The sequence below is a fragment of the Setaria italica genome, chromosome IX (genome assembly GCF_000263155.2).
Source record: "Setaria italica strain Yugu1 chromosome IX, Setaria_italica_v2.0, whole genome shotgun sequence".
Lineage (NCBI taxonomy): Eukaryota > Viridiplantae > Streptophyta > Magnoliopsida > Poales > Poaceae > Setaria > Setaria italica.
In genome coordinates, this window is record NC_028458.1 from 12,689,366 (window position 1) to 12,714,355 (window position 24,990).

Sequence of the window (24,990 nt, forward strand, 5' to 3'; positions counted from 1 at the left end):
ATTATGCATCTAGACATAGGGTATATCTAAGTGCATAACAAAGTCTATGAATCTAATAAAGTCAAAATGATCTATAATTTGGGACGGAGGGAGTAGCTAGCAATTTCAAGTCCAACCGATGCCTATGAAAAACGTTCCAAATCTTGTCGCCACAGAGGTGGTGGATACACCTAGCTATGACCACACCTCTTAGTAAATACTGTACACACGCGCACATGGTGCAAATGGTTTCGAATGCCTCTGATTTTTCCCTCCTAGACAATTGAGCACTACGGCAAGCCTAAAATCCTAAAACAAAGAATAATGACCCGTTCATCACAATTCACGTGGCGCGTTTCTCCGTAGAGGTTCTGCTTTTCTGCAGGTCTGTCAAGAACTCATCAAACGCCACGTCAGACGACGCCCCTGTCTTGAGAGCATCTACGGCCATCTCCTTGGCCACCATGACCCTCTGCCGAAGCTCCTCCCCTTCGTCAGATGCCATCACGAGTCTCACCTTTGTTTCAACCTCCTCTGCCTTCACTAGCTCCTCCTCGTACCCCTCCATCACCACACCCACCTTCATCTCCTCCACCATGAGCACCTTGTTCATCCGCTGCTCCGCATATAGCGGCCAGCAGATCATCGGCACGCCAGATGCGATGCCCTCTAGCGCTGAGTTCCACCCACAATGCATCGCGAACCCTTCGATGGATGGGTGCCGCAGCACCTCGCTCTGCGGCGCCCAATTCTTCACCACAAAGCCCCTCTCCCTAGTCCGCTCCAAGAAACCCTCGGGAAGCAACGATCCCAAGTCTGGCTCGGCGGAGTTACTTTGGTGCTCAGGTGGGTTCCGCACGACCCACAGGAACCTCTGCCCGGAGTTCTCTAGCCCACGCGCCATCTCCCTCAACTACGCTTTGGAGAACCTTCCCAAGCTACCGAAGCTGAGGAAAACTGTTAGGAATAAACCACGCTATTGGTGTGTCCATGCGTGCGGGTCAAGTCTGTGCACGGGTGCCGGCGTGGTGGTGCAGCACGAGCGCACGTGCATGCAAGTTTGTTGCGTGGCCGGTGTTGGATAGATTGAGTTTGTTAGTCTGTCAGTTAGCGAGCAGGAAGGTCGAGGAGGTGCATGCGGGAAGGCCGGACGTGGAGGTTAGCTCCTGATAAATCCGTAGCCTATATGTAGCCATGAGTTCCTCTGTATTGTTTTGCCAAGTCCAGTGGCCGGTTCGCGGCCGCGGCGTTCGTCGCCATTATTGCTCTGAGTTCATGCTCGAGTTGAGTTACTGAGAGCGAGAGAGATAGAGAGTTCCTGAGCGAAGCCAACAAAAACGACGCTCCGGTCCGGTTGGGTGTCCAGCCACTCGAGGCACGCGTGCCTCTCGCTGATTCCTCCCGTGTTCCCAGGAAGGACCAACGACCCGATGCAGTGGACTGACGGAGTTGAACGCCTGGGCGTGCAGAGGCCACACCTGAGCGCTTCAAGAGCCCGCGACTCCAACCGGTCGAAGCTGTTCACGAGAATGCCCCTCGCTTCGAGCATGCGCGTGCACTGGGCAAGCCGTGCCTTGGCAATGTCGCTGTCCCGGTCCTGCAGCGTGGCCGCCATGTCGAGCGCGCGGATCGGCGGCACGCCGGGGAAGTGGAGTACGGTCTCGGGCATGTCCTTAATTGGGGACGGGGCGGCGGGGTAGTATTCCGGTAGGCGGAGCATGATGGCAAGGTAGCCGAGCGCGGAGGCGAAGAAAAAGTAGGATGGGATGCCGAGCTCGGCGGCGACGTCGAGCGCGTCCGCGCAGAACATGTCCAGCACGAGTGCTTCGACGTCGGGGAGCGCGCCCATCAGGAACTCCCGGAGCGCCGGGTTGGCAACACGCATCACGTCCATGATGCGCATGACGGCGTGAGGGTAGTCCTCCCTGCCGCAGGACGGAACGGGGAGGAGGTGGAACGCGATGTCCGGGTTTGCGGCGGCGAGGCGCGCTATCGCGTCGGCCAACACAGAGTCCTTGTCGGGCGAGTCGACGACGGTGATGACGACGGCCAGGCCACGGCGGAGGAAGAGCTTGGCCAGCTCCACCATGGGGTTCAGATGGCCGACGCCCAGTGAGGGGTAGAGGATCACGCTCTTCTGCGCCGCCATGATGGCCATGAGTCGGCTCTCATTTTTGACGTGGGAATGGGACACGAGATGGAGATACGGGGCCGCCGTTCTATCGGTAATGCTACAGCTTGGCCGTCCGGTGGATCGTGAAAATATCGGACACGGGTCCACACGGAAAAAACATATTATGCTTCTTCACCACACCTTGCGTCCACGCATTAGTTCTTATCCTTTCACTTTTCCCTCCTCTGGTTCCTTCCATGAGAAACTACTCCCCTTCTCATATCAGGCATCCAGCCCACACACACTAGATGCTAGTGAGATTGCAGGGTCATCCGCCCCCACACCCCCAAAGGCCAAAGCAGTGCGCCCACCGAGCTCCCGCTGGGTGCCGCCGCCGCCGACCTGGGTCATGAGCTATTCCATTTGCGTCGTTTGATGACATGGTCGCAGGATGCTGAGTTGCTTGCTGCCATGCCAGTGGCCGAGCCATGCGCTTGCTCCTACTCATGTGCCTACCGGGAGGAGGTCCATGGTAGGGGAAAATGGATGTATGCACCATGACTCCATGAGAGCATTCTATTGTGCTCTGGAGGAAGAAGACTCCACGTTTAGAGGCATCAGTAAGCCATGATGCACCGAAACTTTATGATGTTGCAGTTGGTATTTTTGAGATGTTGGGATTAGTGTTTGCTGATGTTGCATTAGATGGTCTTTGATGTTGCAATATTCGTTTTGAGATGTCCAGTTTCATGTTCAGTTTTTCGATGCATTGGATGGTTTGAGATGTTGGGATTAGTGTTTCCCAACGTTGCATAAATTAATTTGAAATGCTACATACTTTTCCTTGATATTGCAGCAAGTGATATTGTTGCGTTAGCCATTTCTCGATGTTGCATAAGATTTTCTTAAATGTTTCGATTTGTTGCAATTGTGTAAATTGTACAGATTTGAGTTCATCTCAATGTTTCAATATGCGATTTTTTTGGACTTGTTGGCTTGTTGCAATAGTTGATACTGGAGTTGCAACATGTAATTTCTGGGTGTTGCACGAGGTGATTTGAGATGTTTCAGTGGCGATAACGAGCTACTCCATGGCATTGAGCTCCTCGACTGTGGGACCAGCTGCTAGATTCCACGGTAGGTCTGGCTCCCCCAACAGCGGATTCCACGGTGGGGGGCTGGCCATTCCACGGTGAGGAGCCAGCCTCGCTGATAGGGAGCTTCTTTGTGATGGATACGAGGCTCCTTTATGGACAAGGTCTCTGGATCTGCACTGGACTTTTCAATGTTGCAATAGCTTACCTGAGATATTTCGCTAATTGACCTTCGATGTTGCATCATCTATCAAGTAAATCTGCAATGTTGCTACTGTTATAAGTAAATATTACATGTAATGGTTTTTAATGTTTCACACATGTGCGACTGACATATCGAGATTTCCGTTGATTGATTTTTCATGTCAAATATTTGCTTTTGAGATGTTGTAGTAGTTAAATTGTGACGTTTCGCTTGTTGGTTCGAGATGTTGCAAAAAGTTTATTAGCCTAATTTTGCTGTTAGGGGACCATGGCATATGGGATTTTGAGTTATGAACTCGTTTTTGTGGATAGACGCGAGGCGGGTATGTCCGACCAGGGAGGAGGAGCTGCTTGTTGAAATGATGGCTTGCCGAACAGAAATCGATGTTACTTGCAACATTAAGCAAATGTTTCGGTGGAAGTTTTTTTAATCTAATAGTAGCGTCCCAGCGTCCGATGCTACGTTCGGACGTCGGACGTCCGGGTGCTAGCAGCACCCCGTTCTATATATTATCATAGCAAGCCTTCTAGCTCCTAAGTGACAGGGAGACCATGATAACAGAGGATATAAAACAGAGATGCAGGTCACAATCACCCATCCCACACGGAGCCTATTAAACACAAAAGCTACCCAAGCAGTAATATTACAGGGTAATATCATGTGGTGCATTCACATCCATGCAGCAACCAAAACAAAAATCTAAACAACAACCACATGGCTTCTAAAGCAACCAATCAATTCCCAACTACTCACAAGCTGTTGGGGATAGTCAAAAAACTAAACACCCTCGAGCGTCGTTCGTGGGTAAAAACTCTCTACCTTGCAAGTTCTTGACCAAGGAACAAAACTTAGTTAACCTCGTAAGTTCTTATGGAAACTATTCTATTAGTAAAAATCGTACCCTCGCATCTTCTTTATGGACTCGAAGCTGGCAACTGATAGCTGATGATTAAACTCTAACTGAGCTAACCCTCGAGTGTTGCGAGTTAGTCCTGAACGCCGAGCTTTCACCTTCTTACTATTTACTAAGGAACGGAAGCTGAAGGGAGACTTCGCGAGGTTACAGGTTCTCGGAGCAGCATGATGAACCAGGCACCGTGAGGTTGGACAACTATCTCGAATCAAGGGTGGAGACACGAGGCTTGAGGTCGATCTAGCGCGAAGGTGAAGTCTTCAGGTTGAAAGGATGAAGGCATGAGAAACGTGATCACGTGAAGGAATTCAATTTGTACACGTTACCCCAAATGACCTTTATGTACAACATATTCTAGGAATATAGTGGTTGAGGAAGGATATTTGCTCATGGGTCACTATAAAAGAGGAACCCTACCCCGTTGCAAAGGGAGACCCAAGTGTTATCTCTTTTTATTCACAAATCTGTTCAGTATCAAATTTCTTTGAGACCAACAGGGCACCCACTATGTTCTCAGCCACAAAACAACCCACAATGCCACAACCAAAGAAGAAGAAGAACACCGCAGGAAACCACCGAGGGCGAAAGAGAGCAAGAGAGAGGACTTGTCCCTATTGATCAAGACGATACAGACACCTTAGAGGGATTAAAAAGAGTCGAGGCTAACTTACGAACAAGAAGTGAGAAAACAAGATAACTAGATTTGACTGGAGGGCTCCAATCATGGCCTATATCAGGGGACATTTCGAGCCTCATGACGAGGCTGAACTAAGCAGAATGAAGCAAAGGGCTAGGGGCTATGACATAGTTGATGGAGAACAAATCTGGAATATCGGCTCCTTGGTTAAGGTGCATAACCTCGGAGAGTGGAAACAAATTACTAACTGAAATCCATAGTGGTTTTTGCGATTCTCACATCGGAACCAAAGCCTTGGTGGGTAAAGCCATAAGGCAAGGTTTCTTCTGGACAACCACAATCCTCGATGCTTGAATCTTAGTAAGAACTTGCGAGGCCTGCCAAAAGACAGCCAATTAGCAAAAAGCGCCTTCACTACGAGTACAACTGATACCGTCAACTTGACCGCTATAGAGATGGGGCATGGACTTGGTGGGATCACTACCAACCGCTCAAGGCAACTACAAGTTCGTAGTGGTGGTAGTCGACTACTTCTCCAAATGGATCGAGGCTAAGCCGTTGGCGAACATAACCTCGAGCTTTGTGCAAAAGTTCTTTTGGTAGAACATCATCTGCAGATTCAAAGTTCCCAGAGAGCTAATAGTAGACAATAGCAAGCAGTTCGATTGTAATGATTTCAAGGAGTTCTGTGCAAGTATAGGAATCAAGGTAAAATTTGCCTCAGTATATCATCCACAATCCAATGGAGCTGTAGAAAAAGCAAATGGCATAATTTTTTTGAGCATCAAAAAATGCTTGTACGACCAAAAGAAAGGAAAATGGGTAGATGAGCTCCCAAGAGTCATATGGTCTCACAACACCACAGCCTCGAGAGCATTAGGCTTCACACCTTTCCGGCTTCTGTATGACTCTAAGGCAATGACACCTGAAGAAATCAAGAACGAAAGCTTAATAGTGGTAAAAATCAAGGGTACATCAGACAATGAAAAGATCGATAAAGATATGATAGAGCTTGGCATACTCCAAGCAGCAGAGAACCTTGACAAGTACCAACAAGAAACAAGAAAGTGGAGGGATAAGAAGGTAGTGAAAAAAGAAATCAAGGTGGTTGATCTAGTTATCAAAAAGAGAAAAAATTGGGAGAACCTTAGGAAGTTACAAGAGATTTGGGAAGGGCCATATGTTGTCACTCAAAGCAACAGGCAAGGATTCTTTTACCTCTCAGATCAGCTTGGAGCAGAATTGCCACACTCTTGGAATGTGGACAACTTACGCAAATATTACCCATAGTCGCTACGCTTACAAAAGCATTCGACTTGTGAATCTATAAACAATGTCGAGGGCACAAAATTTACTTATCATATTTACTTTTTCGCAAATGGATCATACCCTTTTCCTTGCTAGGGGGCTGCACACTGGAGGCAAGGTTTTTAACGAGATAGATCCATGTAAACCCTTTGCATTCTAATGAAGTACAATTCCCCCTTTTATCTTATGATTGTCAAACCTCGAAGAGACTTGTGTTTCTGCACAAGATCTAGCCAAAAGCAGCAACAAGTTGTGAAACCTCGCATTTCTGTGCGACAAAAAAATTGCGTTTCTGCGCAAGAAGGACTTGCGTTTCTGCGCAAAGTCCAGCCTAAAGCAACAACAAGTTGTGAGATTTCGCATTTCTGTGCGATAAAAATTTGCGTTTTTGTGCAAGCATGGGGCAGAAGCAACAACAGGTTGCAGCACCAATTTTAATCTTTAAACACCTCGAAAACTTGCATTTCTGCGCATTTGAGCCTCACTCCTATGTGACAAAGAACTTTTATCCAACCTCGCAGGCTTACAAGTTTTAAATGATCAGCTTTCATAAAACATTCCACCCAACCTTGCAGGTTTACAAGCCTTATGGTCGAAGCAACCAAGAGTTGCGATTTCGACCCAACTTTATGTTAAATTTTTAAGTCAACAAAACTCGAGGACAAGTTTTTGTCGACTTATCTTTAAAATACTCAAATACACAAACTTTAGCAGAAGTGATAACATAATCTCTAATAAAAAAAGGCACCTACCATCGCATTTCACACAAAGGAATGAAGGGGGATTTGACGTTTGTTTTTGAAAAAAAGGCTCTTCATCCCTTTGTGCGAAAAATAAACTAAGGCAATGGATCAATAACCCCCTCAAGACTAACAAATAATTGTACAAGCATCACAAATCTTTAGTAACCTAAACAAATCCTTCACAAAAGGGAATAGGGGGGGTGACATTTTTCCAAAAAGAAAAACAATATTCATTCCTTTTTGCTACAAGTTTTGTTACAAGTCCGAAAAGAATTTCTATCGCAAAACCAAAACTCGAACCTCGAAATCTCGCGGCTCCAAGGGCCAAGGGCTCGAAGCCTCAGGCAATGCACCGGGCACAACAACCAAACATAAAACACCCTCGAAGCAAAAAGGATTCGTGAGAACTAGCGCATGAACAAAAAGCACGAGAGATGACAAACACAACAATTAACTACCATGTTTAAATAGCTAAGGTCGAAAAGCCATCCTGTATAGCAAATGTTTACAACCACCAAATATTACAACCAACAAATGTTTCACTTCCTAACCCTAAGATTCAAAACAAACTAAATCAAGCCTCGAGCCTACGCCTCGTGCTGCCCAAAACCACCAGCTTCACCTTCTTCCCTCGATTCGTCTCCCTTGGCCTGATGAAATAATACCAGTAAGAAAACAACCAGAAAAGGTACAAACATAAAACAAGAGATAAGAACACAAACCTTCACAAGTCGATCACGAGTAACTATCCTCGCATGATCGCATCTAGAAGCTGCCCAAAATTGTTTCATGAAATTTTTCTTCACAATTTTAATGTTTTTAGACATCTCTTGTTCGTCAAGCTCCGAGGCTAAGGGAAACTGATAGCTGCGTACCCCAAACTTCAGAAATTCAGAACAACCCTCACTCTTCAGCAATTTTAGCATGCCCTCGTAGCAAAAAGAGGTCGCGTAGTCGCTAGCCCTAGCAATGACAAAGGGCAAGGACTCAAACTCTTGGTCCATCCAATCAAACATTTCTTTGGCACCCTTATCAGTAGGGAAAGGAAAGGGCTCTGCACCAAACTCTGTCAAAGCAAGTTTATATCCATCGTGAATCTGTGCAAACCTAATCTTCAGCACCTGTTCCACTTCATCAATAAAAACTTTCTGGTCCTCGAGGCTCTTGCCAGGCATATGGATCATCGTATCCTTTTCGGCGCAAGCTTTTTTCAAAGATGAAATAGTTGTTGAATCTTTCTCGATAGTGCGTCACAATTTCTCCAAAACTCCAAGATTGTCTTGTGAATTCTTCTCCAAATTTTCTACCCTCTGAGCGAGGTCACTACATGTTCTCACAAGCAATTCTTTGTTCTTCTTTAAATCTATGTTTTCCTCAGAAAGAGAGGTCTTGAGATCATTTAAAGCAGTATTCTCTTTCTTCAACCTCGCAATCTCAGCCTTGAGCTTGACAATTTTAGTGCTGCGGGTAAGTGCAGCTTTCTCTTTCTTCCGAATCCCATCAACGGCAACCTTCCCACCAATCACAACCTAAAAAGAGAAACGACAAAAAGCAAGTAAAAAACTGAGAAAAAGATCGCATTACTAAACCACTTAAACCTCGATAGTCGCAAAAGCAATACCTTATACCTGAGAGTAGCTGTTATTCTTACCAACTGATTAGGATCGTAACACTGCAAAGACTTCTCATACTCTGTCAAAATAGCGAACATAATATAAGCAAGCAAGTAAAAAAGAATCAAACAAAATAAGAGACATCATCAAAATACTCACCCTCGGGATCAAATGAACTTCCTCGAGTATCATCTTGAGTAGAAGACTTAACCCTTGTAGGAACCTGAGGAATTTTCTCTTCTTCCTTAGCAACCACGCCCTCCTCAGGAACCTCGGAAGAAATATCAATTTTAGCCTTTCCCAAAGCTACCTCTGCTATCTCATATACAACTCGAAGTGAGTCCCTCGATCCCCATAGAAGTGGCGGATTGAAAGGATCGTCATCCTCACCTAACCCGGGCACATGCACATACAACAATTTTTCCTTAAAATCCGTACCAAAAGCTTTGTTGTAGTCGAGCACAGATTGAGGCAGAGCAAAACCCTCGGGCATGGGATCCACTCTTAGAAGCAATGAGGGTTCGTTGTATGGCTCTCCAGCTACGCCAACAATATTTTGCAATTCCATAAAAAATTTAATAGAGGCACCGCTGGAATCTATGAAGCTTAATTTAGGCGAAAATTTGACGACATTTTACCTGGCTCAGCAGGCACCGGGTCAGGTTTGTCACTCTTGGCAGCAACAACAGCCTTGGGGTGCAGCTCTTTTTGAGAATTCCTTTTCTCAGCCTTGAGGCGCAAAGACGAAGCCAGAGACAAATCCTCATCCAAAAATCCTTCATCGTCATCATCATCATCTAGGACATTTACAATTCTTACTCCGGATTTCTTTCTAGATTTTTTCAACTTCAACCCAGCCAAGGCTTCGGTCTTCGAGCTCTAACCTTGTGGTATCTAACTTGGCCTTGGGCTCGCGCTTTGTAAGCACAGAGCTTTTGCCAACCTCGGGCCTTTTGCCGGAAAAGCTCAACTGCTGATCAGCAGAGGAGCCCTGACCAAGTAAACTTTTCTTCTTAAGAGCCTTGAGGCCAGAGGTCTTGGATTTCTTGCTAACCTCGACCATAGGCAAAGAAGCTGAGTCATCAGATTTCTTCTTCTTCTTCCCTTCCCCCTATTTCCACCAATTTCAACCGAACCAGTCGCGCCAACCTCGCGCATCCGCTTAGAGGGTTTGCGAGGTTTGACGTGAGGTTCCACCTCTATGCCCATCTCTGAAAAAACACGATTCACTCGAAGACCATGCGTAACAAAGTTACAAGCAGACAAAAATTCTACAAGTAAACAAAAATTCATTCTTGTGACAGGGCCCCAAAATATCCACAGCCCGCCTCTCGATTTCGTCAACAAAAGCACCAGCATTAGCCCCCTTCGGCAAACTCAATCCAAAAATAGGAAAAGGAATCGGTCTAGGGTACCATGGCACTATCTTCATCACAATATTCTTTGGCGCCCATCCACGAGAAAGGGGCCAGATGTCTGCAGCCAAAAATTCTTCAACTAAGTGTCGCCCGGCAACAGACGAACAAGCAAGAACAAAGGCATCCTTGCAAACCCGGAAAGCCTTTGTCCTTAAGAATGGTGGAGCAGTTGTAATGTTCAAATGGAGACATCCTGAAGAATGGGTAGAACGGCTGACCATAGCCAGAAACCTCGAACATGTCCATCTTGATGTAAAACCAATAGCTAAGCCACTCGTCGTCCCATCTGTTCTTCTGTGCCATAGAGAGCTCGACCCTGGAAATTTTCTTACTTTCATTCTTCATCCGGGTCATAAACATGCAACAGCCGAACTGCGTCTCAAAAGCCCCCTCCTCATCATCAAACTCAACCCTCTTCTTTTAAATATCAAGCTCGAAGAGCCTCGCAAAACCATCAACATCAATCATGCCTCCAAATGTGCGCTCGATCCAGTGAAACTTAGAAAGCGTCACGAAGGCATTAGGTGTAAGCTGATGAAGATTAGCACCATATCTATCCAAAATCTGAGGCAACATCTTATCACAAGGAAACCGCATGCCGGCAATAAAGAAATCCCTGAAGACCACAGCCTCACCAATATTGGGTTTTGGCACAAGCTCCTCGTCGGGAGGCCTAGCAACACCCTCGGGAAAATAGCCCTTCCTGACATAAAACTCAATAGTATTCTGTGAAACAAAAGAGCGCTCAAAGCGAAAGGTTGGAGGGAAAGTATTCTTGCCAACCATAAGCTCCGATGGGTCAGCCTCAACATTTGTAAGATCCTCCCCACTATCACTATCGGAAGAAATCTCCAAATGATCAGAACCCTCATGAGCCTGTTGTCCCTCGGGAGCATCACCACGCAACCTTGCTTGCTCTGCTAACTCTTCAGGAGTCATCAATCTCATGGTTTGCATAATTTGAGGCAGCTGAACAACACATAACAGTAAATCAAAAAAGCAAAAAAATAAAGCAAGAGGCAAACAAAGAATGAAAAATATAGATAAGAACAATACCTTCGAAGCTATGAAGATCGACGAAAACAGCAAAGGAAGCATGAATCTCAAAGCACTAAGCAAACACCGCGCAAACTCACAACAAAAAGCGAGGGTAGCCCCAAGCGACCTGCACCCCCCGCCTTTTATAGGGGATCTAACGGGCGTGAACGGACACCTCGAACCTCGACTGAAGCCGAAGCGACAACCAATCAAAAATCAGCACGTCAGGCATAAAAAGTAACTGTTGGCTCATCTCTCCTCCGACGCTCGAGGTCACATTTTTAATAGAACGATCCTTTGTCGTGGGTTCGGCCCGTCGGAGTCGACCCTCGCCCACGAGGGGCTACTGTTGTGGATCACCAAAAAACTAAACACCCTCGAGCGTCGTTCATGGGTAAAAACTCTCTAACCTCACAAATTCTTGACCAAGGAACAAAACTTAGTTAACCTCGTAAGTTCTTATGAAAACTATTATGTTAGTAAAACTCATACCCTCGCATCTTCTTTGTGGACTCAAAGCTGGCAACTGATAGCTGATGATTAAACTCCAACTGAGATAACCCTCGAGTGTTCGGAATCAATCCTGAACACCGAGCTTTCACCTTCTTACTCTTTACTCAGGAACGGAACCTGAAGGGAGACTTCGCGAGGTTATAGGTTCTCGAAGCCGCATGATGAACCTGGCGCCACGAGGTTGGACAACTATCTTGGACCGAGGGTGGAGACACGAGGCTTGAGGATCGATCTAGCGCGAAGGTGAAGTCCCGAGGTTGAAAGGATGAAGGCGTGAGAAATGTGACCATGTGGAGGAATTCAATTGGTATACGTTACCCCCAATGACCTTTATGTATGGCATATTCTAGGAATGTAGTGGTTGAGAAAGGACATTTTCGGAATGTAAAGTGGCTCATGGGTCACTATAAAAGGGGAGCCCTACCCCGTTATAAAGGGAGACCTATTGTTTTTTCCTAAACTTCCAAGTGTTATCTCTTTTTATTCACAAATCTGTTAGGTATCAAATTTCTTTGAGACACACAAAGCGGATGCAGGTTAATGCAGAATTCCTCACCCACCCTACTCTAGATGAGCAGTAACACACTAACACCATGTCTTCATAGGAACAACAACGACCACACCACATCATCTCGCTTCTAAGTTCTGAGAAACCTAGGCGTCATCTAGGCCCTTTCGCACCTTTGGTAAGGGTGTGTTTCGGTGATAAATGGCAACCTTATGCTTGTGGCTAACCCGTGTGTTTTGAAGCGGATATACCATTGGTTATCTCGTCACGGGTATATTGGAATGTAGCCCCCTAATTTGAATTGAAAAAACGGACATGGAGAAAATGCGACAAGGCTAAGGACCTTTCTAGAACTAAGTGTCACAAGGATACGAAATACACTTAGTGTAGTATAGGTTTTTCTAGTTTGTAGCTCATGGACCGTACTATTAAAAGGGGTTTCGATGGTAGTAGTTTGATCATGTGAATCTAGCCATGAAAATGATGCACACTCATTACTCTTTGGCATTTGGTAGCTCAAATAACTCATGGAAGAAATTAAGAAGCGAAGAAATCGATGAAAAACTCAAAGGAGATTAAATTGGATGAGTTATAAAGATAAGGGGACCGTTGGATGTTCCGACGCCCTATTTTTTTAGTTGCATCGGATTAATTTTCCAAGGCTAGAATCTTTGTAGGGAGGCATCACTTGTTCCGATGCTACCATCAGACAAATTGGTACAGACCATCGGACAAAGCATATTTTCAAACTAAATTGACAGAAGGTTTTTGGATTTTGGGCCTTCAGCACCGGTTGATCCAACGACCTACGTATGATCATCGGATGAATGCGTCGGAGCAAACATATTTTCAATTGAAGCTGACGGAAGGTTTTTGGCCAAACTTCGTTCAACACCGGATGATCCAATGCTCAGCTCGAGGCCGTCGAAGAAACCATCGGATGAACTTTTCACTGTTACTTTTCTAACGGCTAGAATTTGAACTTGTGAGTGACCGGATGTTTCGACGCCCCGGGGATGGAAACCATCGGAACATCCGATGGCGTGCTTTTCTGCAGCACTTTTCTAACAGCTAGCTGGTGTTCTCTAGCCTATTTATACCCCTCCTCTGGGTCATTTGAGCTCCACTTGAACCCTGAAGACTTCAAGCAGCCTATGAGCAAATGAGAGTGCGCTAGAGCCAAAAGTGATTTGTGATTTGCATGATTAAGGACTTCTCTTAGTGCTTGAGAGTGATAAGTGTGCATCTAGTTCGTGGCTGACCTTAGTGCTTGTCAAGTGAAGCATTGAGGCTTATTACTCTTGGTGGTTGATGTCACCTAGATGGTCTTGGTGATTCGGAGGTTCTTGATGAGCTCTTGGAGATTGTGGCAGCCCTAAGAGGAAGATCTTGTACACGGTTTGAAGTCCGCCATTCTAGAGATGGAGAAAGGATATTCTTAGTGAGCACTCAAGTCTTGGTGGCTTGAGAGGGAGCAAAACCCTTAGTGAGTGCTCCAACGTGGATTAGGGGGGAGCGTCAACTCCTCGATACTAGGGGGAAAAATCCGGTTGTCTCGTGTCCTCTCTCTTTATGTTTCAACACTTCCTTTGAGCATTTACTTCCTGCAATTTACTTGTTGTTTTGCTCTTGTTCTTGTTGTGTTTGTTTTCCTCATATCTTGCCTAGATTGCAATATATATCTTAGTGTGCTAATTGCTAGGTTTTATCCTTGATAGTATGCTTAGTTCATAGGTTTGAACTTTACAGTTTGGGCATCACTATTTATCTAGGTTAAGATTTGTTTTTCTCATTTTAAAAATTAGAAAAAAGCCCCCATTCAAACCCCTTCTTGGGCCACTAATCCTTACAAGTTCTAACTCAATGAGCCAATTCCCAACAACCGACAATGAGCCAATTCCCAACAACCGACAAGCAGATGCAATTTACTACAAATTTCCCCAACCACCCTACATTACTTCAATGTCCGCACATCAACGAAAACAAGCACAGCAAATGATATAGCTTCCAAGTTCTAATCGAACCAGCTAATTTGGAACTGCTGATAAGCAGCTGCAAGCTAAGGCAAATTATTTGCGCATCGGCCCTACGCACGTCAACGAAAACAAACCAGCACAGCAAATCATATAGCTTCCAAGTTCTAATCGAACCAGCTAATTTGCAACTACTGATAAGCAGCTGCAAGCTAACGCAAAACTTTTTTGCAATGACACGGATCTTGTAACTTTTAGGGGAAAAGTAGCACACATGAGGAAGCGGATTCCGAACCTTGCATCTGCTTGGTGACCTTGGCCTACATCTCACGGAGCGCGGCGGCCTCCTCCTCCATCTCCTTGAGGCGGCGCTTCATCTCGCCGAGCTCCTGTAGCTGCGCACGCGAGCACGGGTCAGTACCACCGCTAGGGTTTGGGCAGCAAGGAGGAGGTGGTGGCAGAGGTGAAGGGGTGCGGAGCAGGACCTTGGTGGCGGCGGCGCTGGCCCCGGACATGTTGACGTCCTTGCCGTCAACGGGGATCGAGCGAGGCGGAGCGGGTGGACCAACGTGCGGCGGGCGTAGTGGAACGCATAGAGCGCGGCGAGCGAGCTGGAGAGCAGCACTGCCAGCGGCGGCGGTGGGATCCAGTGGGGAGCGGAGGGGGCTTGTGGAGAGGAAGGAGATGAGCCCGAGGAGGTTGAGCAGCGCAGGCGAACTAGAGGCATGCCATACCATGCCGCCCGTCGTGCCAGGAGGACGCCATCCCATGGTGGGGCAGGCAAAGAGGCTAGCAAAAAGCTGTCGGATTGGCCGCCTGGGAAGAGGGAGGGTCACGGACTTTGCCGACGCGGCGGGTGGGGACGGAGAGGAGGGCACGCGAACGGAGAGAAGGATGAAGGGGAAGCGGCGGCGGGGAGCAGGGCGATCAGGAGGAAAGGAGAGAGAAAGGGAGAGGGATGAATGGGAGGGGGTGGCAGCTTGGGCTGCGGGCGCGTGACCGCGGGGCGGGGCAGCGGGGGGTTTCTCGTAAAGTGGAGGCGGGCGTCTTTCTGCAAAATCGACACGATTTCCAAATTTTCTCTTCTTGGTGTTGAAATATTTTGGAACCCAGAGGGCACATTGCAAAGAAATCGAACGTGTTCAATGCAGCGCAAGGGCCTGCGTGGACCTATCTACGATTATAGCAAGGGTGAAGGATTTTTTTTCAAAATTGCGTGAGCCTGTGGCAGCCTCCGGACCACACGGTCGGCCGCGATCTAGCGGCAGCAAAAAAAGGCGACGTGGCCAGGCCGGTTGAGCCTGCAGGACCCCTGAACTTGATTGGCGAAACCATGACTGACGTCTCGTTGTCAAAGGGCATCTCACGTACTACTAAAAGAATAGCGCTGATTAATTCTTAAATAAAAAAAGTGAGCACATGGGCTTAGTCGAAAACTCGAATAGTAGGTTCCATTATTGGCATTTATATCTTTATATGTTTGATTTATTCCGGATTTGAACCAGCAGTATAACAATTTAAGAAGGTCTCTAACTCATCAACTGCCAACATACGCTAGTAATGACAGTGGGCATTACATAGTACCTGCCTGAGCTGGTAGACATCATCCACGACTCGGTCCCCTGCTGGTTCTAGCACATAACTTCCTTCACTGTTTAGTCTGATACCCGGTACGTGACAGAAACTAGATACGAGTAGCAGTACCCGTCACCTTGGAGGTTTGGACTCCGTGATCTTGAAGAAAAGACGTGGTCTCGTCCTCACGTCCTGTAGCCAACAGCATCGTCGGGACCAGGGCATCTATGCAGCATCGATACCACAGCTCTAAAATCAGAAGTTTAATTCAACGTTACAACAAAATAGATTCAACTTTTTTTTATAATTAGACCAACATTCAAAAATAATAGATTCAATATTTTCTAAAACATGTATCAACATTTTGGAAAAAAAATACCACATTCAACATTTTTTGCAATCTATTTCAACATCTTCAAAAATTAGATTCAACATTTTTTTAAATCTAATTCAACATTTTGAAAAAACCCAATAGCTTCTTCTTCATCAAAGATAGTAGCACCGGCGGCAGTAGCAGGCAGCAGTGATGCACACGATGGGGAGGGTGAAAGACCGCGCTCGTGGTTGAGGAGAAGAGGCCGGCGTCGCGTGGCAGGGAAGGTGTCAGGGCCGGTGACGGTGCGCAAAGGGAGGTGCTGGGGCCGTGGAGGAGGCGACGAGTGCGGGGGGAGGCGGCGCGACCGCGAAGGAGCACGGCGCGTCGGCAAAGGAAGCGCGTGAGGCCGCGCGATTTGGCTGGTGGAGGAGGCGCTAGGCCGACAGCGGTAGTAGTAGCCACCATGGTGTGCTAGGGTTCGAGAGGGATGGAACTAGGTTGCTCGCACGAATTTTAAAAAAATTGAAAGTTATATAGGTTTCCCGCTCTATCCACCCATACCCACATGGCCACACCCACCTTCCAGCCCATAAACATCTTCAAGAACCAGGCAGGTCAATCTGTCATCACCTCATCCCACGCCAACCGCGCGCATATATATATATATATATATTTTCCAGTAGTGTCTGCGCTAGTACTCTTTTTTACAGCCAAGTCCTGGTCCTTGATGTTAAGTTTCAGAAATCCGCATACGATATCTATCTATCTCTGATTAAGCAAAGCAATTAAATAATGGCGCCGCACGCTCCTACTCTAGTGGACGTGCAGCTTCGCCCGGCGCTAGTAGTTGGTTGGACCTCGTACTAAGATTGTCTAAACAAATACCGTAATCCCTTTCCTTTTGTTTAGAAAAGAGGAACACGCGAGCACGTATAATATGCCTGACGAGTGACGACGAGCAATTTAAAGGGCACGTCTCCGCCGCCGGGCTGCCGGCCACAAGAGGCTGCTACTGCTACCGCTTACCAGTGAGTTGTGGTGGCAGCTGCTGCTCCTTTTTGCACAATGTTTTCGCTGCCGCGGGAATTTGTTTGTGATCATGTTACATTGGATATTTGATGCTAATTAGGAGTATTAAATATAAACTAATTATAAAACTAATTGCACAGATGGAGGTTAATTCGCGAGACGAATCTATTAAATCTAATTCGTCCATGATTTGATAATGTGGTGCTAGAGTAATTATTTGCTAATGATGAATTAATTAGGTTTAATAGATTCATCTCGCGAATTAGCCCAGAATTTCTGCAATTAGTTTTATAATTAGCTCATGTTTAGTTTTTCTAGTTAGCATCCGAATGGCGCCATTTTTTCTTTTACTAATTTATTCCCTGTCAAGTCCGATTCGATCCGTGAAATCTAAACACCTGCTACTTTTTTTTTTCCTCGCACGGCCTCCTCCTAATCATGCTGTCAGGTCTCAGCGCACGTAAGATACTTTAGACAAGCAGAAAAAGAAGCAGCAGCAGATGTGTACGATGCTGCTGTCTCCATCGTATAATATACCAACAACAAGAGTAGAAACAAAAGAAGCAAACAAGGATGTACAAGTATTTCTGTCCTGCTCCGGCGGCGGTCCAGAGCAAATCCGGGCGTGCCTGTCAGGCGCCTTGAGGAGGAGGGTGAGCGAGGGGGATTAAAATCGGCAGGTACGCGACACGTAACAGGTGACGCAACAGCGTGGTAGCATCCGCGGGTTCGCGTCATCACTGACCGCATGCAGCGGCGACCCCCCGGCCAGTTCCCGTGTAGCTCCTACCTAGGTGGCCAGCTCAATTGTCCCACGCAAATAATGCTACCATCGATGTGATCTGCACTGGACACGCGCATCGCGCAGCTAGCACGTTTAGAACTCGGCCATCGCTACTACCTACTCCTTGGAGCAAAGCCAACGGAACCGTCTGGACCGTCTCATTATGGGTAAGATTTGCCTTTTTCAGGTTGGTAGCAAGACGACGCTCGTCCGCGCGCGAGCACGGCATGCCGGGCTCAGGAAGCTAATAACAAGCTGCCTGTTAACTGGCCGGTCGAGCATTAACGCATTGCGATACTGCCCCCGATCGGGAACGAGAGCTGCCAGTACTACCTGCAGTCTACCGCGAGCGCTAGCACGAGGAGGGCAGCTGCCCGGCGCGAACCAAACTCCACCACGTCACTTTAATACAGTTACAAAAAGGAAAATAAACAACAACCAATCCGCCATTTCACCTCGTCCATGTATACAACCAACTTGTCCTCCTCCGTGCGCCCGTCGCGACGACCTCGTTTATATAATCCCCCACGCCCACACAGCTAGATCCAAAGCGAGGCAACAAAGCATCTTCTACCCACGAGCGCACACGGCAATCCGCCCACGCCGCCTGACCGACGGCGACGATGGCGGGTGGCGCCGCCGGGGCGAGCAAGCTGGAGAGCCCGCTGCTAGCCGCGGCGACGGCCAGCCACACCGGCAGCGGGCACGGGGTGGAGGCGGTGAGCGGGCGGCTGGAGAGCATCCTGAGCGATGAGTCCCTGCCGTGGGGCCGCCGGATGTCCGCGGCGACGCTGGTGGAGATGCGCCTGCTGGTGCGGCTGGCGGCGCCGGCGGTGGTGGTGTACATGATCAACTACCTCATGTCCATGTCGACGCAGATCTTCTCCGGCCACCTCGGCACGCTCGAGCTCGCCGCCGCGTCGCTGGGGAACACGGGCATCCAGGTCTTCGCCTACGGCCTCATGGTACGCTGCTCCTTCCCTTCGTCTCTCGAGATTCTACTCTATGTACACCAAGCAAGTATTCGTCTCGATCCGTGATGCTCTCGTCATCTCTCTATTAACCATCAGCCTGACGACCATATCATCCTTTCCTTGTTGGGCTCGTCCAATCACACTCGATTGTTCCTTCTTATCTCTTAACAAAAGTTATCATGTGCTCGAACCATTTTTCTTATCTTTAGCGCGCGTTCTTCATCTTCTTAGCAAGGACAGAGTAGCAAAGCGAAACGATATAAACGAGGGTGATTAGCGATCGACGCCGCAGCCAGAAGCTGTTTTCGGCAGATCCTTCTCTCTTGACGTTCAACAGCGAGCAATAATCTAGTCAAAAAGCGAAATCAACGACGGGCATTCCGAACGGGCTCATTTGGCTTAATTATTGCCCATAAACACGTGGTCAACACAAACTTAGCATAGCTCAGCTGGTAAGTTTTTCTTGTGGTGTAACCTGCCAGCAGCGTTTGATGCTCATATTTTTCACTCGATGAGTGCTGATGTAGCAGCAAGTGTGTCGGAGTGGATGATCACATCCGCTTTCGTTCCTTCCATATATAGGTATGCACTAAGTAAAATATCTAAGAACTTTTAGAAGTTCTAGGATAATATAACGAGACGAGGTTACCTTTTCTACTAATACCTTTCAACTTTATAATCTTCTCATCGATGATTCAGCTACTACCTGGTCTACTTTTCCTATACCACCCCTACCCACAAAGTTTTGTCCTACCTACCACCAGTGGTTAATAAAAACTTTTATGTCTTCATATGTCTTTTTTGCGAAATATAGTACATACGAAGATGCTCATATACTCACTCTTATGAATACACGCACACAATCCTACCTTTATAAGCGCCTCCGAGAGATTAAACCGGCAGATTCTTGAGATTGGCGAAACCATGACTAATGTCTCGCTGTTGAAGGGGATATCACCTACCACTGAAAATATAGCACCGATTAAATCCTGTGAGCACATAGGCTTAGTCGAAAACTCGAACAGAGGTTCCACTATTCGCATTTATATCTTTATATGTTTGATTGATCCCGGATTTGAACCAGCAGTATAACAATTTAAAAGCGAAGGTCTCTACCTCCTCAACTGCCAACATACGCTAGTAATGACAGTGGGCATTACATGGTACCTGCCTGAGCTGGTAGACATCATCCACGACTCGGTCCCCTGCTGGTTCTAGCACATAACTTCCTTCACTGTTTAGTCTGATACCCGGTACGTGACAGGAACGAGATACGAGTAGCATTACCCGTCACGTTGGAGGTTTGGACTCCACGATCTCGAAGAAAACACGTGGTCTCGTCCTCACGTCCTGTAGCCAAAGCAGCATCGGGACCAGGGCATCTAAGCAGCATCGACATATACCACAGCTCTAAAATGATAAGAACAGTCATTCAGATAGATGCTCGGAACACAACGCCAAGCGTGGCCAGCGTCGCTGTGTGGAACCACATTCCAGAGCCAAAGGCAAAGATTCCGCCGCTGATTCGACGGCCGGCTGCCCGCTGTCGATCCGCTGCCAGTCTATGCCGGCCATCACCACATGACACGATGGAATGAATAGCTCCAAATGGAACCATGCCACGGCACACGTAACAGGCCTCTGCATTGGCTCCTCCTCATCGCTTTTCCTGACGCCGACGTCCATGGACCGTGCGTCTCGATTTGATCTGCAAAATAATCCAACGATCGATGAGCCCTGGGAATGAAGAACTCTGACTGACGGCGGCGGCTCATGGCCGGACTGTGTGCAGCTGGGCATGGGGAGCGCGGTGGAGACGCTGTGCGGGCAAGCCTACGGCGCGCACAAGTACGACATGCTGGGCGTCTACCTGCAGCGCTCGACGGTGCTGCTCATGGCGACGGGCGTTCCGCTCGCCGTCCTCTACGCCTTCTCCCGCCCGATCCTCGTCCTCCTCGGCGAGTCCCCGGAGATCGCGTCCGCCGCCGCCGTCTTCGTCTACGGCCTCGTCCCGCAGATCTTCGCGTACGCCGCCAACTTCCCCATCCAGAAGTTCCTGCAGGCGCAGAGCATCATGGCGCCCAGCGCCTACATCTCCGCCGCCACGCTCGCCGCCCACCTCGCCCTCAGCTACCTCGTCGTCTACAAGCTCGGCCTGGGGCTCCTGGGCGCCTCGCTCATGCTCAGCGTCAGCTGGTGGGCCATCGTCGTCGCGCAGTTCGTCTACATCGTCACCAGCCGCCGGTGCAGGCTCACGTGGACGGGGTTCTCGTGGCAGGCATTCTCCGGCCTGCCCAGCTTCTTCAAGCTCTCGCTCGCATCCGCCGTCATGCTCTGCCTCGAGACCTGGTACTTCCAGATACTCGTGCTCATCGCTGGACTCCTCAAGGACCCCGAGCTTGCGTTGGCATCGCTCTCTGTCTGGTAACATTATTAATTATTCTCTGGTAACATTAGCCTAAGTGATACATGCATTGTTTAGAAATCAGAAGATTAGGTAACACGTTTTTTGCGTGCTCTGTTGTAGCATGACAATCTCAGGGTGGGTGTTCATGATCTCGGTTGGGTTCAATGCAGCTGCCAGGTAGGCTAATCGTTCTGAAATCTAGCTAACATTAGCAACCAAACTGAACTCGTTTATTCATTGAGAAGATTAGTAACAACACGAGCGGGAAATGGTCATTTCTGTATATGATTTCAGTGTCCGGGTGAGCAATGAGCTTGGCGCCGGCAACCCCAAGTCGGCGGCGTTCTCTGTCTTGGTGGTGACGGTGCTGTCATTCATCCTGTCGGTGATCATCTCCGTCGTCATCCTGCTCTGCCGGGACTACATCAGCTACATCTTCACCGAGGGCGAGGACGTGTCACGGGCAGTGTCCCAACTGACGCCACTGCTGGCTTTCACTCTCATCCTCAACGGCATCCAGCCCGTCCTCTCCGGTCAGTAGACAGCAGAGCACATTACATTTGCTAGCTCCTGCCTCCTAGTCACGGCAGAGAACGAACTGGCGCCTTCACTCTAGAACGCGTAGATGGTGAAAATGTTTTGGATAACAGGGGTGGCCGTGGGGTGCGGATGGCAAGCGTTCGTCGCGTACGTTAACGTCGGCTGCTACTACATCGTCGGCATCCCCCTCGGGTGCCTCCTCGGCTTCTACTTCGACCTCGGAGCGGCGGTAACACATCTCTGGACATTGTTCTTGATCCCTTTCACCTTTGACCTTTTTATGATGCCTTGGATATATGACCAGAGATGTATCTGTCCAAAATAATGCAGGGCATTTGGAGCGGCATGATTGGTGGCACACTGATGCAGACCTTGATCCTGATCTGGGTTACATTCAGGACCAACTGGGTCAAAGAGGTATGTTGGTTTGCCTACTATGTACTAATTATGCTTTTCAAAAGACATATTTGCATTTTGACAAGAACGGGAGATGCTAAACCCATGCCGTCTGTCCTTTGGTTGCAGGTGGAAGAAGCGCAGAAAAGATTAAACAAGTGGGAAGAAAAATCTCCCCTATTGCTAGATTAAGAATGAAATGAAGTTTCCTCTATTGGCAACCCAAAAGAATGAGGCATGGATATGGTCCTCTATTATTGGGTCATCAGTGAAACCGGGGGTGCGCGATGTGCTCATCACAGAAGGAATTTGATGCGCCTCCTGCAATGAAGGACCTTATGGACAGCGATTCTGCAAATGTTTAATGGAAGTAGCTGCTTTTTGAAAACCATTGATAAGTGCTAGTTAATTTTGTGGTACTCATTTATTTTGTGTATGTTCCTATCTGAGAACTCAAACAAATTTGTTGAGAAATGCTTATATGCGATTGCTTGGCCGCCTGTTCAGCTCAGCGTGATGTCGACCACTCGGAAAAAACTCGCTCCGTCCCTAGACACGAGTATTGTATTGGGAGTTCTGAAAAATACAAAACTATTTTGTTTTAGATAAAGGAAGCTTTTTATTCAAATACAAAAAACTATTATGAGACGATTGGAGTTTTAAACAATACAAAACATTATTCTTGATGAGAATGGGAAAACGAAAACAAATGAGACCTGATCTAAAGGGTAGGTAGGTAGGAGAGATGAGCTTCCCGCCTTTTCCACTTTTTGGACAAACCAGATTCTTCAATCTTGTAATTCACGAGGTGCCAAAAAGACTTATCGTCCACTTCTCTTACCTTTTCCACTTTTTGCACTCTGCATTTTGTCCCAATTCTTTGTCTTACTTGAGTGGATTATTAGTGTCAATTGTTTTCTTTTTTTTTAATATTATTAGGTCGCTTGTCTGGGCCCGATTAGATTCAATGTCACTTTCATTTAGTGAACGATTCATTAATATGATGAGTCCATGTTTCATGAATATCTTATTCACCGATGAATTATATTGCCAGATATAGCGAATCTCGGAGTAGTACGGAGAAGCGTATAGAGCTAATTAAATGACTAATGGATGTCATTTTTCTAGTTCCAATGCATATGAGGAAATCAAACAAACGACACATTTTTTAATCACAACTAGTATGGGTTATTAGGGGTAATATGGTCATCTCTTATTACTACTATTATGTCTGAAGTTTGCTAAAAGAACATTTATGTTGGGACGGAGGGTTGAATCATCGGGGTAGCTCCTTCATTAATTGCAACAACAATGACATACTCATTCATTGCACATTTCTGTTGCATTATTTTTTCCCAGTAGTACAAACAGTTTTGCCCCTTGTAATGAATAATTGTGTTGTAATAAATAGGCTCCATTAATATTGTTGATAGTACAGCGTATTTTTTCAAGCAAATTAATTGTTTTCTTATTCGTGCCTCAGGAAAATATCAGTACTCCCTACTCCCAAACCTTGAATCGTCACACAAACAGTCATGAAAATTCTAAAAAATTATAATTAGATCTACATCAATCATCCCTCGAATCAGCGTCAGCAACACCTAAAACCATGTCATCCATCATACACACGTTTTCCATCACGAAATGATTGATACTCCTCCATTTTTGGTTTGGTTTAAAGTTTAAACCCAAACATGTACATAAACTGACTTGAACCGTATGAACTGTTAATCCGATCAGCATATGCAGCCTTCATCGAGGAAGAAAGCTGGTGACCGACCTGAATACACTACTCCAGACCTATAATAGTGAATCCTCCACTTGACTATCATAACTCCACTACTCCAGGCCTGTAGTAGTGAATCCTCCGCTTATTGGCTATCATAACTCCAATAAGCAGAGGATTCACTACTTCAGGTCTTATTTTGTCATGATAGCTCCAATAAGCAGAGGATTTCCTGGCTCCAATACCCTTGTTTTCTTGGAGGCTTTGTGTGAGCTAGATCCAGAGTCCTAGCATACTAATTTGTCCCTTCCATGGCTCGGAGCCTTGACCAAATGCACGAGGTTTGTTGCCTCAATCCATATATAGATAGAATTCCCTATTTGATAACGCCATAATGCGTGCTTCCTTTTATAGCTCTGAAAATTCCAGACTCGGTTAATTTAACATTGGTTTTAGCTTACATTCCTAATATGACACTTCCATCTATTCCATTAGGCATTTCTGTCAACTCTTTAGGCATCCTTTCTTGTCTCTAGGTCTCATAAGAGTTAACGTGGATATACTCCAATTAGCAATAGTAAGATTTGTGTGGCGGAACTGCCCAAATTAACTTAGCTAAAGTACATTTAAGTCACCTAACACGCAATCATGTACTTTAATCAAGTTAACTTGGTAGTCCGTCGTTCATCCGATAAACCACTTAACACAGGATCGAGAAAGCAGAGCTCACACGAAGGTGAGTGGTTCCAGAGATTACAATAGACCATCCAGATTAAACAAGTGCATCAGAATTATTACAACATCGAGTTCGAAATTCAAACATAGTTTGCAGAGTTTCAAGCAGCAGAAATAAATAGGCGGAAGCTAACATCGTTGACGGATATCATGACGAAGCCAATCATGACATCAATGATCCCGGTCCTCGCCGTCCGAGGAGGGATCCCATTCGACCGTCCACCCAGGAGGAAGCTGGGGCAGCCAAGTGCCACTTGCAGCAAGCTCAGAGGCGTCAACATCACCTGAAAGAGATATGCCACAACAAGGCTGAGCGACTACGCTCAACAAGACTTAACCGACTGGTGGTACTATTCTACCAACACCTAGACATGCAAGCTTTTTGGCTAGAGGGGTTTATTTTTGCCAAAAGAAACTAGTGTAGGTCCTTACTTTCAATATTTTAGCCACATA

General features: G+C 46.9%; 1 protein-coding gene and 1 pseudogene across 1 annotated transcript; one reads left to right on the plus strand and one right to left on the minus strand.

Moving 5' to 3' along the window:
• Positions 1-322: 322 nt before the first annotated feature.
• LOC101773523 lies at positions 323-2,137 on the minus strand (annotated as a pseudogene).
• A 16,080-nt stretch (positions 2,138-18,217) lies between these two features.
• LOC101766619 (protein DETOXIFICATION 40) lies at positions 18,218-22,587 on the plus strand. Its single transcript, XM_004982480.4, has 7 exons — positions 18,218-18,724; positions 20,526-21,157; positions 21,261-21,317; positions 21,435-21,673; positions 21,791-21,909; positions 22,011-22,097; positions 22,206-22,587. The coding sequence occupies exons 1-7, from the start codon at positions 18,383-18,385 to the stop codon at positions 22,266-22,268; spliced, it is 1,539 nt and encodes a 512-aa protein (XP_004982537.1). The 5' UTR covers positions 18,218-18,382; the 3' UTR covers positions 22,269-22,587.
• Positions 22,588-24,990: the final 2,403 nt, after the last annotated feature.

Coding starts and splice junctions, on each gene's coding strand:
- LOC101766619 (XM_004982480.4), top strand. CDS start 18,383: ATGGCGGGTGGCGCCGCCGGGGCGAGCAAGCTGGAGAGCCCGCTGCTA. Junction 21,158..21,260: donor TTGGCATCGCTCTCTGTCTG/GTAACATTATTA, acceptor GCTCTGTTGTAG/CATGACAATCTCAGGGTGGG. Junction 21,318..21,434: donor GGGTTCAATGCAGCTGCCAG/GTAGGCTAATCG, acceptor ATATGATTTCAG/TGTCCGGGTGAGCAATGAGC.